Source organism: Peromyscus californicus, unplaced genomic scaffold (genome assembly GCF_007827085.1).
Source record: "Peromyscus californicus insignis strain IS unplaced genomic scaffold, ASM782708v3 Scaffold_13__1_contigs__length_99412109, whole genome shotgun sequence".
Lineage (NCBI taxonomy): Eukaryota > Metazoa > Chordata > Mammalia > Rodentia > Cricetidae > Peromyscus > Peromyscus californicus.
The window spans coordinates 93970672-93990280 of NW_026294424.1; the positions used below are offsets into that span (position 1 = coordinate 93970672).

At 42.7% G+C, this 19609-nt stretch overlaps 1 protein-coding gene across 6 annotated transcripts in view; it reads left to right on the top strand.

Annotated features, from left to right (window-relative positions):
• Ptpn13 (protein tyrosine phosphatase non-receptor type 13) overlaps positions 1 to 19609 on the top strand; it is a 187684-nt gene that overhangs the window by 127601 nt on the left and 40474 nt on the right. For 3 of the 6 annotated variants that reach the window (XM_052735547.1, XM_052735551.1, XM_052735550.1), the window contains 11 exons: positions 2789 to 2878; positions 3346 to 3453; positions 3620 to 3751; positions 7237 to 7694; positions 8614 to 8760; positions 10768 to 10861; positions 12044 to 12129; positions 12860 to 13022; positions 15362 to 15576; positions 15704 to 15802; positions 18579 to 18940. In XM_052735547.1, coding sequence (XP_052591507.1) covers positions 2789 to 2878; positions 3346 to 3453; positions 3620 to 3751; positions 7237 to 7694; positions 8614 to 8760; positions 10768 to 10861; positions 12044 to 12129; positions 12860 to 13022; positions 15362 to 15576; positions 15704 to 15802; positions 18579 to 18940 — 1954 coding nt within the window. The remainder of the gene's footprint in view (positions 1 to 2788; positions 2879 to 3345; positions 3454 to 3619; positions 3752 to 7236; positions 7695 to 8613; positions 8761 to 10767; positions 10862 to 12043; positions 12130 to 12859; positions 13023 to 15361; positions 15577 to 15703; positions 15803 to 18578; positions 18941 to 19609) is intronic. The other 3 variants (XM_052735548.1, XM_052735552.1, XM_052735549.1) reach the window with 2 other exon arrangements.

Here is a 19609-nt window from a genome sequence, read left to right on the forward strand (position 1 = left end):
CAAACTGCATGCACATACGTGCACTCATACACACACACATACACACACACACCCACACACACACACACCCACACACACACACACCCCAGATGAGTGTTATGAATAATTAATTCTGTTATCAACCTGTTAGAGGTGGAAGTGAAGAAACTGCCCATCTCCTTTGAAAGAGCACTTAGTGACTCTTCACACATACCTCATAAGACCATTCATAAAACTGACAAGAGGCAGGAATACTCTGTATAAACCAGGTGGACTTTTGCTTTACAATTGTGAGTAGAGTTTCCATTTAAAACCTTGCAGGGTTGCATGCCTTTCTATTCTTAAACCATAGTAAACAAGAGAGTACCCTGGAAGCCATCATTTCCCCCTAGTCTAATTTTTATTTTATCCTGCCCATACTGCCAGGGAATTCATTTTTCTACATGCATTTGGACTTACCAAGTGCCACAGAATGATGAATCTCATCAGTTTCTAAATCTCCAAATTCCTATGCACCAAGGAATTTAATTCTGAAAATTGGAGGGGGTGAGGGTGGAAAATTCAAAGCGACTCACTGTGCAATTGCTTTGCAGTATACTTTGATTATATCTGCAGTATTTTCTTAGCACCTCAATTAAATACATTTTTGTTTCAGCCATTACTGTGGCCTTACTCTTGTTTGCTTTATTTTGTTTTGGGGTCTTGTCTATATTGTTTTATGTTTGTTCCAACCGAAAACTAAAGCTCATTGCCCATTTTAGGAAAAAGGAATTGAGGCTGTTTAGACAGTGTTGTCAAAGCTGCTCAGGAGACAGCTGGCGCGTTTGTCTTAGTACTGTCTGGTATACATGGATCCCCGTAGCATTATCCAGTGATGTTCTGTGTGATGTCATCAGAAAGTCATCAGATGCCACATTGCTACCACTGTTAGCGATGACCAATACGTTCTAGTTGTAAAGGGACATGTGAGCTACAGACAGATCAAATGTGTTAAGATGGCCCTTCAGACATGAGGCTAAAGTCACTGCTGACAGGAAATAATGGTTCTGGTTTCCTCAGAGTAAAAGAATTTATTTCTAGATTTTGAAGTGTCGATTTTTATTTCTTAGGCATCAATACATATTGTGTGTGTCGATTCCTATAACATATTAACACTAATTTAAATCCGTGCCTGGTCTTAAATGTTGGAACACACAGCAAAAAAAGATCCGTGCTGAGAATGGTTTCCGTTATTAGAAAAATGTGTGTGGAGGTTTAAGGAATTTCTGGTTTATGTTTCAATGGAGACATAATCTCTGGGTTGTTTTGTTTGTTCGTTTGTTTTTTACAAAAAGCACCAGTATTGAGAACAATATAGACTTAAACTTGAAGATTCAATTTATAAAACTATCTTTCTGAATGTTAAAACTTAGCTCACCTTCATACACAGACCAGTTGACTCTGCAGTCCATATTAACAACTCATTTGTGTGCATGCCTGTATGTGTTTGCATGCATGTGTATATATGTGTTTATCTATGTGCCTGAACTTTTTAATATGCTTGACTAATGTGGCAATTAAGTGTTGTAATTTATTGGTTTAATTAAGATGTTTGTAAGTGATAAAAAGTAAGAAGAAATTAGAAAAAGCAAATTGCATTTCAGATGTTGAAATTCATGTAGATAATTAACTACCCTGACCTAAATATTAAGTCATTATTCTGGATGGTGACAGCAGCTATAAGATGAAGAATGTAAAACTGTTTATTCCTCAACTGTAGATGATGGTGGGAAACCTTTAGAGTGTAGATGTGATAGACTGGTTGTTGCTTTAACATAAAATCCCCACAAAAGGTGGGTTTTAAAAACTAAATCCAAGCCGGGCGGTGGTGGCGCACGCCTTTAATCCCAGCACTCGGGAGGCAGAGCAGGGCGGATCTCTGTGAGTTCGAGGCCAGCCTGGGCTACCAAGCAAGTCCCAGGAAAGGCGCAAAGCTACACAGAGAAACCCTGTCTCGAAAAACCAAAAAAAAAAAAAACTAAATCCAGTTTATTTTTATTATTTTATTCAGGTGTTCACTAATAGTATTTTACTAATTTATAAATAATACATCAACATATTGGAAGCAATATTTTTTTTTTTTAATTTTTTTAGAGACAGGGTTTCTCAGTGTAACAGCCCTAGCTGTCCTGGAACACTCTCTGTAGACCAGGCTGGCCTTGAACTCACAGAGATCTGCCTTCGTCTGCTTCCTGAAATTTTTATTTTTTGCAGATTTTATTTTTCTTTTATGCATATGAGTATCTTACCTCCATGTATGTCAGTAAAGCAGTGCCCCCAACAGCTACCACTTGGGTGCTAGGAACCAAGCCCAGGTTCTCTGTAAGAGCAACACATACTTTTTGCTGTTCCAACTCTTCAGGCCCTCAGAGAACATTTTAATATGACAATTTTCTAATCGAAACAGCCTACTGTGAGGCAACAGAAAGGTGAACTCAGAACACCTGATGGTCCAGTGCCTCCGCAGTGCTGCCTGGCTGGCTCTTAGCACTGCTCAAAGCATTTATCCCCTTGAGGTTCAGATACTCACTTGTAGATGAAGCATACTGTTTTAAGAGGAGCTGTTTAGAAGGAATAAATGTGGTGCAGTTGCTTATAAATGATAAATCACTATGAAATGCTAATAACTGTGGTGACCTAAAGTTTTATTTTTTAAGTGTTCAAGCAGATCCATTAATACTTTGTTACTGTTTAAATTAGAACAAGCTGATAGTCCTAATGCCTCAGTTTATTCTGTCTGTTTTCTTTTTAAACTGCAAACTCTTCATAGATACACTGCACAAAAGATGGAGCATTGTGTCGTCACCAGAAAGGGAGATCACGCTGGTGAACCTGAGGAAAGACTCAAAGCATGGCTTAGGTGAGTTGCCATGAGAATCCCTGGGAGCAGGAAGCAGCTCTGGGCCCAGAACTGCTGGCCACACCCTCCCCTTCTCTTGTTTTTGTTTATCTACTTCTCAGCACGCAGACAAGCCACTGTGACGTTTTCTAACATATGGACCACTTGATGTGCTGCTGCTTGCCCCTTCCCTGCCCTTAACCTATCCCCTACTCCCCCCAACTCCCCAACCCACTCCCCCCCCCACCCCACCCCACCCCACCCCACCCCACCCCTGTCACCTCTGACCGAGATGCTAACTGCCCACTTCTGTCCACCCTGCTCCACACCCTAGTCACCAAAGGCCAAAGACAATGTGCAGTGAATACTTCTCACAGACTTAATCATTTTATCTAAGCATCTGTATTTGTCTCAAGTGAACAAATCATGAGTCATTAAAAGAACCAATATCATAAAAAAAAAAAAAACCTTAATGTTCTGTTTTACAGGATTTCAAATTATTGGTGGGGAAAAGATGGGAAGACTGGACCTAGGTGTGTTTATCAGTTCAGTTACTCCTGGAGGACCAGCTGACTTGGATGGATGCTTAAAGCCTGGTACTTTACATTTTGATGATTTCCTATGTGCTTTCTAATACATGAATTTAGACAGAGGGCAAAAGCAAATTTAAGCAAAGCAAAAATGATGAGAAAGGGTGGAATTTCTAAGATTTACCATGAATCTTGCATTGTTGTTGAAAATACTGGATTGTGCATTTTGCAGGAGACCGCTTGATATCTGTGAACAGTGTGAGTCTGGAAGGGGTTAGTCACCATGCTGCAGTTGACATTCTGCAGAATGCACCTGAAGATGTGACCCTTGTCATCTCCCAGCCAAAAGAAAAGCCATCCAAAGGTAATGCTGTGGAAGTCCCATCCTAAGTACCTCAGTGCCTGGCCCGGGAGATGCATGTCAGCTGTTTATTTCCCTTCTGGAAGTTCCACACATGCTCGTCCTGGTGCTGCAATTCATGCATCAGTATAACTTTTTCATTTTGAGATTTTTTTTCTGTATCACTCGTCTTCAGTAGTAAGAACAAAAATGAATTTAGTCATGTAAAATTGATGTCATTTGTTTTTCCGTATTTTGTTGTGTGCCCTCTCTTCTTAGTCCCGTGAGAATTAGACCTTGCTGTCATTATATGATTGATGTAGTTATGTAATACTTAACCTGTAAAGTCCTGTCCAAACGTCAACTTTATGAAAAGGAAAATGACAAATCAGAAATTTAGTAAAACCAAAAACCATATTCTTGTTGCCACTTAAAGAATAGACAGTAGTCTCCATCATCCTGCTCCCTCATCCTGACCCCCCCGATTCTGCATTCATCACACAGAATTACTAAGGGTATTGGTGAGGACAGCACATCCGGAAACTCGGCATGTGTGTGGTAAACAGTGCCATAGGCAATAGCCAGGCACCAGTCCACAGTCTCCACTACCCAGACTTCCCACCTTGACAGAGAGCAAATGGTGAAAATTAAGTTATATGATTAGTACATTTCAGGTACATACCAAGAATTTAAGTGTCCAATTTGACTGTCATTAATTTTTCAAAAATAGCAAAATGCTATATATTATGTAAGTTACTTTTATTCTTGAGATACCTTGAGAATATGTTAAAGAACTTAAAATTAGACCTGGTATTGTGGCATGTGCCTGTAAACCCAGCACTTGTGAAGATGAGGCAGGAGGATTGCCACAGGCCTGAGGCCAGCTTAGACTCCATAACAGTTGCCAGGTCAGCCAGGGCTACATTGCAAGACCCTTTCCCAACAAACAGGAATGAAAGAAAACTAGAATTGAAGATAGTTAGGTAAATTTTAGGTATAATTTAGATGCAGGGCTAAAAAATGCAAAACCAAACTTTCATGCACTGTGCTGTGGCATAGTTTCTTAATTCAGGCTATGGTTGGTTCGTTCTTGTATTTAGTAACTGTTATACATGTGTGCATGCATATGTATGAAGTATGTCATGCACGTTTTAAATATTACAGAAGCATTTGTTTACTATAAACACTGCACACTCCAGCACATGCAAGAGCCTTCCACTCTTAAACTTCCTCATCTCACATGAAGGATGGAGGCTGCAGGTGGAAATTAGTGCATACCTCTAGGTTCCAAGCAGCCAAGGGCTCTCTTTTTACAGCAGAATATTGAGCCCCATTTTTCTCCATTGCTTTTGATGGGGGTGGGGGTGAAGGTGAATTCAGAGTAAATGCATTCCCTTAACTCCTCCTCCAAAGGAGTTTAATTTCTTTTAACAGATGTTCTATAGAAAAGATGTTCATCTGTTTAGGTATCTATTGAGTGTGTCGAATGTACAAGATACAAAACCACTGCCTTTGTGGAAATTAAACTTTCGTCGGGGAGATGAGTATAAAGCACCTAGTAGACAGATGTGTAGGCATAACTGTGCTGGGAGAGGTAGAGTTGACAGAACAGCCCTTGATGGAAGAGCGTTACCTGAGATGGAGACCAGAGAAGGGCTTTTGGTTTGTTTTATCTAGATTGAAATGTGATTATGTGAACTTGTTCTTCAGAAAGCTAGATTAATTTTATCATGATGTGTCGCTACTCTGTAGCGTCACGAGTGTCACTTAGAAAAAGACAAAAGTTAGACAAGCTACAAGCTTTACCAGTGTGTACTCCAGGCTTTCTTTCTCAATTATGTCACCAAAGAGAGAGGTCTTTGTCTTGGTCCGTTGGATGCCGCTGTAACTGAATACCCTCACCCGGTTACTCCTGTGGGGACAGCAGTCTCACTTTGTAGCCAGCTTTGCCTGGAGTTCACTGTGTAACACAGGCTGTCCTGAAGCAGCATCCCCCTGCCCTCACTCCCAGAGTCTGCCATTACAGGCTTGTTCCACCGTGCTGGGCACAGATCAGTTTCCTCTAGCTGTGGACACTGGGAATCGAAGGTCAAGGCACTGTGGGGTCGGGGGGCGGGGAGGGGCTTCCTGCTAAGTCGTCTCACGGCAGAGCTTGTGCACAAGAGATGCTGGAGTCGCAGTAAAGCCGTGCTCACACTGGCAGCGACCCACTCGTGGGGGTGGAGCTGCATGGTCTTAGCATGCCTAAGCTAAGACCAAGCATGGTAAGCTGCCTCAGTGCAGTGCACTTGAAGGGCACATCCATATTATACCAGTTCCCTCCCCCTCTCTCTGCCAATTTCTTTAAAGGGACATATTAAAATGAACGTAATTTATGTAAATCACAAAATATGTACTAAAAATTTGCTCCATTTCCTGAAGGAAACTGACTGATGTATATGTTGTCTTCTATGTTGTTGGTATTTGTGTGGTTTATATATGTATGATAAATATAGAAAGCACACACATGCACTTTTACTAAAATCAAAACATTTTTACACTAGTCTGTGATTCTGTATCTTGGATATTTGTATGTACATTCAGGTTTTGGCAGGTGCTGCCAATTTGCCTTGCAGAAAGTTTACCAATTTTGAGCTTCATGAATGTATCCATCTTCTTCTTTTTTTATTAATAGATTCTCTATTCATTCTACATATCAACCACAGATTCCCCTGTCTTCCCTCCCTCCCCCAACCCACCCCCCATTTTCCACCTCCTCTAAGGCAAGGTCTCCCATCGGGAGTCAGCCCAGCCTGCTACATTCAGCTGAGGCAGGTCCAGTCCCCTCCTCCCTGCATCAAGGCTGAGCAAAGTGTCTCACCATAGGAACTGGGCTCCAAAGAGCCAGCCCATGCACTAAGGACAGGTCCTGGCTCCACTGCCTGGGGGCCTCCTAAACAGTTCAAGCTAATCAACTGTCTCACTTATCCAGAGGGCCTGACCCAGTTCCATGGGGGCTCCTCAGCTATTGGTTGACAGTTCATGAGTTTCCACTAGTTTGGCTAGGTTTCTCTGTACTTTTTCCAATCATGGTCTCGTATCTCTTGCTTATAGAATCCATCTTAAAATGTGGCATTGTATTTTATATTTTGAGAAATACTACAATTCATTTAATTTTTTGGGCACTGGGGTCATTCTTTTAATCCCAACACTCAGTAGGCAGAAGCAAGCAAATCTCATGAATTTGGCACCAGCCTAGCCAATATAGCAAATTCCAGGCCTTGTAGACATAGTGAGAGAGACCCTTTCTCAAAAAAATTTGTGTGTGTGTGTGGGTGTGTGTGCATGTGTGTGTGCATGTATGTACATGTGAATTTGTGTGCTTATGTGTATGTGTGTGAGTGTGTGTGTGCATGAGCCATGTGTGCGTGTGAATTTGTGTGCTTATGTATATGTCTGTGTGTGAGTGTGTATATGTAGGCATGTGTATCACTTGACTGTTGTTCTCTTTGTTGGATCTTAACTTTTAGTGCCTTCTACTCCTATGCATTTTGCCAATGGGATGAAAAACTACGTGAAGAAGCCTTCCTACATGCAGGACAGCGCTACGGACCCTTCAGAGGACCAGCCCTGGCCACGGGGCACCCTCAGGCATGTCACAGAGAGTCCTTTGGGGCTCTCTGGGGGCCTGCGGGAAGGAAGCCTTAGCTCCCAGGACTCCAGGACTGAAAGCGCCAGCTTGTCCCAGAGCCATGTCAACGGCTTCTTTGCTGGCCACTTAGGTGACCGAGGCTGGCAGGAGTCACAGCATGGCAGCCCATCTCCATCTGTAACGTCCAAGGTCATGGAGAAGATTTTCTCTGGCAGTAACCGAAGCAAAGCTAAAAGGCCAGGCATTTCTGACACAACTGAGCTCTCTGATCACGGTGATTCCGACGTAGATGACGCCACTTACGCCAGCAACCAGGATCATCCAACACCGCAAAAGGCATGATTTAATTTTAATGCTTGGGGGGCGGGCACTTATTGATTTAACTGCAGAAAAATGATAAATCTATCAGAGAGTAGTATAACCTACTAAACATTGGCATGACTCTGGCAAGGAAGAGCAGCTTGTATCTTCAGCTGCTAACTGCTGCTGCATTCGATGCTAACTTGCAGAGAAGTAGAGGCTTTGAATACTAACCCTGAAATAGCCACGCTCAGATTAGGACTCATCTCCTGTAAGTTAGTCATCACTCACATATTTAACACGTGTCAATAAGAGAACTGTGAACAACTGCTTCGGAATAGTTCATGGGATGGGCAGTTGGAGTTGCCATGGGGAACCTAAGTTCTAGGGTGACAGTAACAGCAATGGAAACAGCTCATTCTAGAAATGATAGGAAAGTAAGTCCACATTCGCAGGAAGGTTTAGAGGGCAAGTCATAGCTTTTGTTCACTAAAAACGCAGTATTCCTCGCAAGAGCCTCTGCCTTCAGAAATAAGGCTTAGCCATTGCTCCCTTATTTAAACTGACTTTGCAAACATAAGCAAGGTGAGTTAGGTTTAGTCTGCTTCCCTGGTGCACACTGACTTTTAAAGAGCGTGGGTGTACTTCACAAACTCGGGAACAGAAGAAGCAGGGCACAGGCTCTTCTTCCAAAGCTAAGTTCTAAGTGGGTTCTAGGATTCCCTCTGCCTTGGCTAGCTTCACTTTCTAGTGTGAGTTACCTAGACCATAAAGTAAGAGTGCCCCGAACTGAGAGTGTCTGGAAGGTCTCCTGGCCTCTGTGCTTTTGATATCTTCTATTTCTTAATACCTTGCTTTAAAAGAAAAATTTCCCCCCAAAATACTTGTTTCCACTAACAGGTCGTTTTGTCTCTACTTAGAAATCTTCTTTTGTTTGTTTGTTTTCTTTGTTAAGGAACCTTCCTCCTCAGTGAATACATCCAACAAAATGAGCTTTAAAACGCTCTCTGCATCACCTCCTGAACCTGGAGAAATCTTTGAGGTTGAACTGGCTAAAAATGCTAACAGCTTGGGAATAAGTGTCACGGTACTGTTTGCCAAGGTTTTTGAGTTTTCTCTTCTTCACTTACAGAAGTTGGTTGTAGCCCAACTGGCTAGTTGAATTATTTTGCTTCAGATGGGACATTTGTGAAATGTTTCCAAAATCTAAAAATTGACTGTCTTAAAACTTTTTTTTAATTTGTACACTACTCTTCTTTCTTGTGGTTTAAAACATTTGGCAATTGCCTATTCTCAATACAGTGCAGAATATGACATTAATGCCTATGTTCCCTATGCACCTGACAGTTTCTGCAGGAGTATGAAATCATGAGCTGCTGTCTATTTCCTCTATTCCGTGAATAACTAAAGACCATGATATTTATGTGTTAATTCTCTCCAAAGTATATACTACCTTGTTTAAAACCTTTATTAACACATTTAAAACCTTAAAATGAGAGGTTTCAGAACTGTGCATGTATCTTTAAGATAATGGAGATATGTACATAAACTATTGGATAAAATTATTTTAGAATTTTATAATGTTATTCCTAAATTGCAGCTTTATTATTTATCACATTCTAAGAGTGACATAAAGCAGTTAATGGCAGTGAATCAGCACTTAGCATACTGAGATCAAAAGCCTAGTTCCTTCATTTAGACTGTAGTGCTTCCCTCTAACTCCTAGTTTCTTTATAATTGCATCATTGTTTTATGAATAAAGAATGATACATTTTATTGAAAGGTAGAAAACAGAACTACTAGACCTTTCTTGTAGCATTTTTAAAAAGCTTCTCAGAGGATCTGGAGAGGTGACTCAGTGGTTAAGTCTGTTAAGTGGTTAAGTGGCTGTTCTTCCAGAGGACGCAGGTTGATTCTCAGCACTTACATGGTAGCTCACAACCATCTCTAACTCCAGTTCCAGAAGATCCAACACCCTTTTCTGGCCTCCTTGGGCAACATACATGAGCCAGAACACTTACACACATAAAGCACAAAAATACAATTATTTAGCCAAGTGGTAGTGGTACACATCTTTAATCCCAGCACTGAGGAAGCAGAGTCAGGCGGATCTCTGTGAATTAGAGGCCAGCCTCATCTACAGAATGAGTTCCAGGACAGCCATAGCTACACAGAGAAACCCTCTCAAAAAAACAAAACACAAAAATAAAAACCAAAATAATAAAAACTGGATACACAACTTGCACCTTTAGCCCAGCACTGGGGGAGAGAGTTGGACTCCAGGGCTTACCGATTAATCCAGCCCAGGCAGTGGGTGCCATGTCCAGAGAGAAACCTTACCTCCAAACACCCAACATTGACCTCTAGCCTAACGTGCACATGCACACACATGAATGTGCACTTGCACACACAGGCGCGCGTGCGCACGCACACACACACACACACACACACACACACACACACACACACACACACACACCCTCCTTTCTACCAAAGTCTTGGTTTGCTTTAGTTTTTTGTTTTGTTTTGTTTTTAGAGACAGAGTCGTCTTATCCATGTGGCCCTGCCTGGCCTATAACTCGCTCCGTAGCCCAGGCTAGCCTAGAACTCACAGAAATGTACCTGCCTCTGTCACCAGAGTGCTGGCATTAAAGGTGTATACCACTCCCAGCCTCTTCAGATAAAAGCAGCTTTTTCCTTAACTCAGGGAATTTGCTCTCAGATTTGCAGGTGCACTCTAACGTGTATGTATGCTGGGTATTTCTTAGTAGTTACGTTCTTAAAACTGATCTTGCGTAGATGGACTTGGCATTCTGCTTGCTCTAACGCATGACATAGAAAGGAGGAGCAGGTCCTTATCTAGTCAAGGTGCAGCATTTGACACTTCCTGAGTTCAGTAGAGAGACGGAGGGAGAGAGGGAGAGAAAGAGCAAACTAACTCTGCTCTTTGGGGAACTTAGCTAACAGTGCTGCTGGATGTTTAAATAAGTGAACATGCTGACACTGTGTCACAGCTTTCTCTGATGGATCGAACCCTCCCTAGTGCTCAGATGTGAAAGCATGCAAATGTTTTCATGCTAACACGTGCTACTTTGTCTTTTCTGTTTAGGGAGGTGTGAATACCAGCGTCCGACATGGTGGTATTTATGTGAAAGCCATTATTCCCAAAGGAGCAGCAGAGTCAGATGGCAGAATTCACAAAGGTATGATGTCTACATGGATGCAAAAATTACAGCACAAATACACAATAAATAAGAAATTAAGGCCAAGTGTGGTGGTGCACACTTTGAATCCCAGCACTTGGGAAGCAGGCGCAGGCAGATCTCTGAGTTTTCAGGCCCCTGCATAGTGAGTTTTAGGTCATCCAGGGCTCCATAGAGAGACCCTGTTTCCCAAAACCAGGAAGAAAGAAAGACATTACAGAGTTGGTAAGAACCTTAGAGTCATGTCAGAACATGCTCAGCTTTAAAGCTACATTTTAGAAAACTACTTGGTGACACAGCAGTAACTCATCTTACAACTTATTCCTTAGCAGGAGAAAGTGGCTTCTTCCCTGTTGAGCAGCATAGTGCTGCTGGACAGAGGAGGAGTGACTGTCGTAAGTGTGACATCACTGACTGTGTCTCTAAGACCTTGCTGAAAATGTGCTTCTATGTCAATGGACATTTCCTGTCCTGTCCTGTTACGGGAGGTCTCAAATAACAGACTCAGAGGCTTATATGAATTATAAATGTTTGGCCGATAATTGTTACTAACTACCTCTTACAACTTAAATTAACCTATATTTCTATCTATGCTTTGCCACATGGCGGTACCTTTATTAGCATGGTGTGTTCATCTCCTGCTCCCTCTGCATCTGGCTGGCAACTCCTGAACCCACCCTTTTCATTCCCATCATCCTTAATTTGGTCACCCCACCTATACTTCTTGCCTGGCCACTGGCCAATCAGTGTTTTATTAAACCAATTCAAGTGACAAATCTTTACCATGTACAAGAGAATTATTACGCAACACTTCTAGTCTATGTGTTTATAGGTCAGCTTCTCTGTCTTCATGATTTAAGGCCATTGCTATAAAGTCATATAATTCTAGCCAGGCAGGGAGTGCATACCTACATTCCTGCACTTGGGAAGTCAAGGCAGGGTCCACAAATTGTAGCCAGCTTGTACAGGATAGGGTCTCACTGTTACAGGCACTGAGGTTAATAGCATTTCCTTCTCACATTCTTTTGGATTATCAGGAATGCTTCAACAATATTTAACTCTCTCCGAAATTTGTCTGAATCTCTCCCCAAATAAATTTAAAAAAAACCACTGGATATTTAAAAACCTTATAGAATTTTTTTTAATGATTCACTTCTTTTAAAACAACTTCCTAACTTACAGGTGATCGTGTGCTCGCTGTTAATGGAGTCAGTCTGGAAGGAGCTACCCACAAGCAAGCTGTGGAAACACTAAGAAACACAGGGCAGGTAAGAGGTCATTTTGTCAACCTGCTAAGATAACTTAGAACACAGCAGTGTGGAGATAATATCAATCTCCTTGAGACCTTTCAGTCAGGAAGCCAAGGCAAGCAGACTCGGCACTGTGTGAGATTCAAGCTGCTGTTTTCCTTCAAGTCAGGAAGCACATAGTCTGATGAGACTCTCCACTGAGGAGGCTGAGTCTGTGCAGTGTTAGCATTGCTTTAGCAAATAGCTGGTGGGAAGTGGTAGAGATTGCACTTTTAAATGTTTCATAAACATCTACACATGTCTAATGATTTTTTACTCCTACCATTTTTTAACCCAAAAGTTAAATTCATTGTGCTCAAATAACTTTTCAATCAGGAGTTGAGTAAATTATTTATAATGGTCTTTATAATTAATTACTGCCTGGTGACTTTCCCCTAGTACCCAAATTATCTATAATACACACATGTATTATTTATTTTATTATAAATAAGTGTGTGTGCAGCATATGTGTGTATTTGACTTGTTTTATAATAGCTTTTTCTCTTATTCTCATGCAGAAAATAATAAAAACTTTATTTTGAGACTTTCAGTTCCTTCCTTCTGTTCCTATATTGTTTTTCCTCTGTGCCTATATTTTGGTGTACCAAGCAATTAGTTACTTTATTATACCTCCAACTGTACAAAGTCCTAAAACTTAATCTAGTTTACTGGTCTTCTCAGTTAGTGACATGCTACTCCGTTTTCTCAGGTGGTTCATCTGTTGTTAGAAAAGGGGCAGTCTCCGACGTCCAAAGAACACGACCCTGCAAGCCCACAGTGCGCCCTTCCAGACCAGGATGGCCAAGGTCGAACCCCAGAAAAGACAGTGAAGAAAACATCTCACGTCAAAGACTACAGCTTTGTTACTGAAGGTCAGGCCTTGCAGTTCAGGTCACATCACTAAAATTTCAGCCCATTCAAACTACAGTGTTTACCTGTTGGGTTAGAATTCACACCTCAGTATCTCTGTTCTTGTCAGTTATAAAACTCAGGCAGCACCAGCCTGACCAAAACACACTTGAAGATTTAGGGAAATGAAGTTGTGTCGGAATGTGGCCATTTAATAATGCCTTAAATAGCTGTCCATTTTTTTACACACAGCAATAATTTATCCTGAAATGTTCGTGTAGTTTGTGGATACATGATTCATGTCTCATTAATAACAGAGCAGCCCTCTCACCTCAAATAGCAGACTCTCAACAGCTACAGTCCATCTCAATCTTAAATGAAATTTGGTAAGGAGAAACCAAGTATAGATAATTGTAGAGAATGACTCCAAGACCACCTGCACCTTAAGTTTATGTTTGTTTGTTTGTTTGTTTGGGGTTTTGGATTTTACTCATAACTCAAGTTGACCTTATTACTCACTATATACCCATGTTGTCCTCAGTTTCCCAAGTGCTGGGACTACAGGCATTTGCCATCACATCTAACTCTAAATTTTTTATATTTCTATTTAGGGTTACCCTGTACAGGAATCTATTTAGTATTTCCCAAATGCTGGTCTTCTTGACAATGTGTCAGCCTATATAGACATAATAATAATTGTAATAAGCCGAGAAATGAAGGCTGATGCTGTATCCTGATGCAGAGGCTGGTGTGCCCTCTGCGCTCAGATCCCTTCAGTGGTTTACATACTCTTACTTAGAATTGATGATGGTGGTATACAGTAAATGTTTCTTCTCTTACTTTAAATTTCTATTTATTTCACAAATCTTAGTAACCATGCATCATTCCAAAACATAGACCATCTTATATTGGTGTTTTGACTATGAATTTAAAAATAATGTACCTACTTAATCATATTCATCTTTACTTCTTTCTTTATGTAAGTTTTTTTCTGTTTTTAATTCTATTAATGTGTTTTATTTGTGAGAATTTTGTTGGAATGTCATTATAACTTATCTGGATTAAAGTAGACCTTACCACAGCATTGCAGTATCAACTTCTTTTCTCTCATTTCAAGCTAGCATTTGTTTTGGTATTCTTTTTCCTTTTTTTTTTTTTGTTGTTGTTGTTGTTGATTTTGTTTTGGTTTTTTTTCGAGACAGGGTTTCCCTGTGTGGTTTTGGTGCCTGTCCTGGATCTCGCTCTATAGACCAGGCTGGCCTCGAACTCGCAGAGATCCACCTGGCTCTGCCTCCCGAGTACTGGGATTAAAGGCGTGCGCCACCACCGCCCGGCTTGTTTTGGTATTCTTTTTTTTTTTTTTGGTTTTTCGAGACAGGGTTTCTCTGTGTAACTTTGCGCCTGTCCTGGAACTCACTTGGTAGCCCAGGCTGGCCTCGAACTCACAGAGATCCGCCTGGCTCTGCCTCCCGAGTGCTGGGATTAAAGGCGTGCGCCACCACCGCCCGGCTTGTTTTGGTATTCTTAATGTCTCTCTTCATACCTGAATTTCCTTGTAGTCCTTCCCACCCCTTTTTTAACTTAATATACTCCTGTTAAAACATGTGACATTGAAACATACGACCCCACTTAGAGAACCTTGCTTTACAAACACTTCCCATTCAAACAGTTAACTCCAGTTTTATGAATGGGGTTGGGGAGATGGCTTAGCCTATCAATGTCTGCAAAGCAAGCATGAAGTTCTGATTTTGGATCTCCAGCACCCGTGTGAAAACTGGACATGGTGGACACATCTGTAACATGAACTGGTGGCCAGAAATAAATCAGTGAGTTCCAGGGTCTGTGAAAGACCCTGTCTCAAAAAATAAAACAACAGGTGGGGAGTGACGGAGAAGAATACTTCACATCAGCCTCTGGCTTTCGTACACAGACTCACACCTACACTACACACACACACACACACACACACACACACACACACACATCACACACACACACTACACACACACACACACACACACACATCACACACACACACACACACACACACTACACACACATCACACACACATCACACACACACACACACACACACTACACACACACACTACACACATCACATCACACACACACACACACCCACACACACTACACACACATATCACACACACTATACACACACACACATCACACACACACACACATCAGAAATTAAGAAAGATTTCCTGTGATAGGAAGAGAGTGTGTTAGTGCAGTAAGTTCTGATACAAGCATGCCGAATTGGGCTTCTTTAAGCCCATATAAAAGTGTGTGTTTGTATATACACACTTGATAACATTGAACTTTTTATTTTTTTCCCTAGATAATACATTTGAGGTCAAACTGTTCAAGAATAGTTCGGGCCTAGGATTCAGTTTTTCTCGAGAAGATAATCTTATTCCAGAACACATCAATGCCAGCATAGTAAGGGTTAAAAAGCTCTTCCCCGGACAGCCCGCTGCAGAGAGCGGCAAAGTTGACGTTGGAGATGTCATATTGAAAGTGAACGGAGCCTCACTGAAGGGACTGTCTCAGCAGGTGAGCCAGGACCGCGGGGCAGGAGCAGCATTTCCGTGATCTGCGGATGGGCCAGTGGGTGAGCTGTCCTTACTTCCTGCTGACTTACCTCTACCTTCCTGTGCCATCTCTTCTCACATACCTCCAGGAAGTCATATCTGCTCTCAGGGGAACAGCTCCTGAAGTGTCCTTGCTCCTCTGCAGACCCCCACCCGGTGTGCTACCAGAAATTGACACTGCGTTTCCGGTAAGGTTACTACTTTCTGTTGCTGTAGATTATCAATCTGTGGTGTGCTAAGCAGCAGTTGCTGGTGGCTGCAGTTGTTTCCTCTCGGTTTGGTGTACTGGGTTTCACACCTCAATGCTGAACGAGGAGCCATCATCTTGTGTGTACGCGACTCTTCCTGCACATTTCGTATTTGTAATATCAGTTCACTGTGCACTCTCTTCTAATTCTGAACTTCTAGGGAGCTTGAGTTTCAGGAATTCGTTTTCTAAGCATAGTGGACTTGTCAGAGCAGTAAGTTATACGGGATTGTGCCCCTCTGCTCACTAAGCTAAGCAAAGAACATCTCTTGTCATTCGGGTCTGGATAAAATTGAGAGTGAAGCAGCAGCTGAGGTTAATGCCATGCCCAGCTTCCTTGGGGAACCTTCTTCCTGTGGCCTCCATCAGTGCAGAAGCCCATGACTTGTCCCAGCGTAGACTGCGTAGGTAGAGGGCTTGGCCCTGAATGGGTCATCTCTGTACCCCCTGAGGCTCAGGAAACACTGGGGAAAGGATGGGAAGAAGTTGAGAGCCACGGCTGCAGAGATGTGCAGCAAAGAACATGTCTTCTGGGCATGACATGGCCATCGCACTTGTGAAATCTCCGCAGCTCTGGTTACCTGCACAAGACTGGACCAACCGTCAGTCAGTCATAGATGGGAGGGCTCATGAGGCCCCACCCCCCCGGGGGACTGTTGACAGTTGATGGTTGTTTGGTGGGTGTCAGTTGCTGAAAAGTTGTCCGTGCCCCATGAGTGACTTCCCACTCATGCATGGGCAAGAAACTAATTGAACTCAAGGAGTCATACACAAAAAGATGGCACGAAACTAAAATGAGGATGTGCTGAGGAAAGGGTTCTAGCGGGGGGAGAGGGAGTGAGAGAGGAATAGAGTGGAAATGACTAAAGCTCAGTACTGTAAAGCCGGAAGAAAGTCAATGAGAATGTTTTTGTCACTTAAAATATCAGAATCTAGAAAAAGGGGCTGTATTTATTTCTCCTGTGTCACAGTAATTTAAGGGTCTATAAGTGTATTCTGATGGTGTTTACAAGAAAATCTGCCTCTGGCCTCAGCTTGAAAGAGTTCTACTCCCAGTGGTGTCCTGTGGGTCTGGAAGGAAGAGTGCTGGAGCCAGGAGCGCTCACCCTCATGTGAGGGTGAAGGGGTAGGGGACAGCAAAGGGGGGGGGGGGGCGGCGGCAAGGGGGGGAGCTGTGAGGACAACGTAACAGCAGAGTGCTGTTTATGAAACTTTCATTAGAAGTGGCATTTGAAGAAACCATGTTGCGGGGCTAGAAAGAGCACAGCCCACCCTTGCAGAGCTGACTCACAACTCCCTCAGCTCCAGCTCCAGGGAACCTGATGCCTTCTCCTGTCCTCCTCAGACAGGTGCGCGTGCGCGCGCGCACACACACACACACACACACACACACACACACACTCCAAAGACTACATTGATTTGAAGCATCAGATAGGATGGATTGATGCAGCACTCTTGAGTACGTCATTTGATCAAGTTTTTCTAGAAACCAATTTGGAAATATTTTTAAAGGCCTTTGAGAAGAGCCTATGCAGGGCAACCTAGAGAACTGCAAAGAAAAGCAAGTCACAGGGAAGTTTTCATGCATGCAGAGAGGCTCACCTAGATTTCTGTTAGTGTAAACAACTATGTGTCCAGTAAAGGAGGTTGAAATAAAGGCAGCCCTCCATAAAACTATGATAAAATCATAGCTGTTTCCAAAGCACACTTTAAAACTTCAGAAAAGAGCAGTTAAGAACACTTGCTGCTCTTCCAAAGGATGTGGGTTCAGTTCCCAAGACCCAGATTTAGCTCCTAGCGCCCACATCAAGTAGCTCACAACTGCCTGTAACTCCAGTTCCAGAGGACCCAGTGCCGTCTTCTGGCCTCTGTGGGACCTACATGCATGTGGTGCATGTACAGTACATACACTCAGGCACACAAAGTCATAAATTTTCAAAGCTATATTAAATGTTTTTTTTTTAAGTTAGAAAATATTCGTGATAGAATCCCAAGTTTTGGAAATAGGATGCAAAGTACAACATAGAATTCTAATTTTAAAATATAAATCCATGTTGGCAAGATGGCTCAGTGAGCAAAGGTGCTCGCTGTAATAGCCTGACATGAGCTGGATCCCTGGAAATCCTGTGAAGGTGAAAGGAGAGAACTGACTTCACAGAACGGCCCTCAGCTCCACACACAAGCCATGGCACGAGCGCGCGCGCACACACACACACACACACACACACACACACACACACACACACACACACACACACACACACACACACACACCATGGCACACACACAAAATAAAATAAAAGGAAATAAATGAAGTTTGAAAATAAAATATAAATAAGTCTGGTGAGATGGCTCAGCAGGTAAGGGCACTTGCTGCCAAGCCCAAGAACTTGAGTTCAATCCCTGGAACCTCCCTTGGTGGAAAGAGAGAACCAATCACAAGTTGTCCTCTGACCTTTACACATGCACTGTGGCATTTGTACACTGGCACAATTATACATACAAAATAATGTAATAAATGAAACAATGTTACTCATACAGTATTAGCAGTTGTCATTTTATAATATTTTTCTTTAAAGGACATAAACGATGGTTATGATCAGGAAGTTTATAGTTTTGTGTAAAGTGCTGCTACTTAGCAGGTTCATAATCACTGACTGTTCCTAAAGTTAATGCATGCTGTCCCCCTCTGATGCCCTTCCATGTGTCCCTTTCAGACTCCGCTCCACTCTCCAGCACAAGCGTTTCTAGGCAGCAGTAAAGAGCCTTCCCAGCCGTCATCCTTCTCAGTGGAGCAGGGCACCAGCTTGGCCGAGAATGAGGTGTCTGGCAGAAACAGGGAACAGCGCAGGTGTCCCTCCAGGAGAGACAGCTCGAGTGACAGCAGCATGAGTGGAGAGGACGACCGTGAGAGAGCTGCAGCCAAGCAACCAAATGTAACCTTGGCCTCAGCTTTGACTCAAACTCTGGTGTCACAGGCGCACGGTCAACATGAAGCACCCAGAGGCCAAGAGGAGCCCGCCTGTACCATGTTTTACCTCCCTCGGAAAACAGCCAGCAAACCGGGATTTGAGAGCAGGTATTGCCAGTGTTGCACAGTGTCCAGAGCAGCGGGGGGACAGCGGCAGCAGCAGGGCGTGGTGTCCTAAGAGTGTGACATCTGGTGGCTGGAGCCATGGCTCAGTTCCCAGCACCTGTACCGCACAGCTCCTCACCTCACATAATTCCAGCTCCAGGGTAGGGCACCCTCGTACACACACACACAAAGTAAATACAGGTTTGGGTTTTGTTTTGGGGATTTTGTTTGTTTGTTTGTTTGTTTGTTTCGAGACAGGGTTTCTCTGTGTAGACCAGGCACAGGTTTTTTTAAGAATGGAATGCCTGTGGATTCAGAATGGTTGGCAAACAATGGCTGTTAGAAGTCTTGCTGTTGTGACTAACAAATTTAGTAAGCTCTCAAGACAGCCAGTGTCACCCTTGCTTCTCTCTTGGGCATATTTATTAGTAATTAAGAAAGTAGTTTCTCACTGGGCAGTGGTGTGAGGCAGAGGCAGGCGGATCTCTGTGAGTTTGAGGCCAGCCTGGTCTACAGAGTGAGTTCCAGGACAGTCAGGCTGTTTCACAGAGAAACCCTGTCTTGAAAAAAAAAAAAAGGAAGGAAGGAAGGAAGAAGTTTCTCAATACAGTTTAACCAGAAAGAAAAGAGATTTATTTAGGTAGCGATACTCAGGGAGATTATAATTATAAG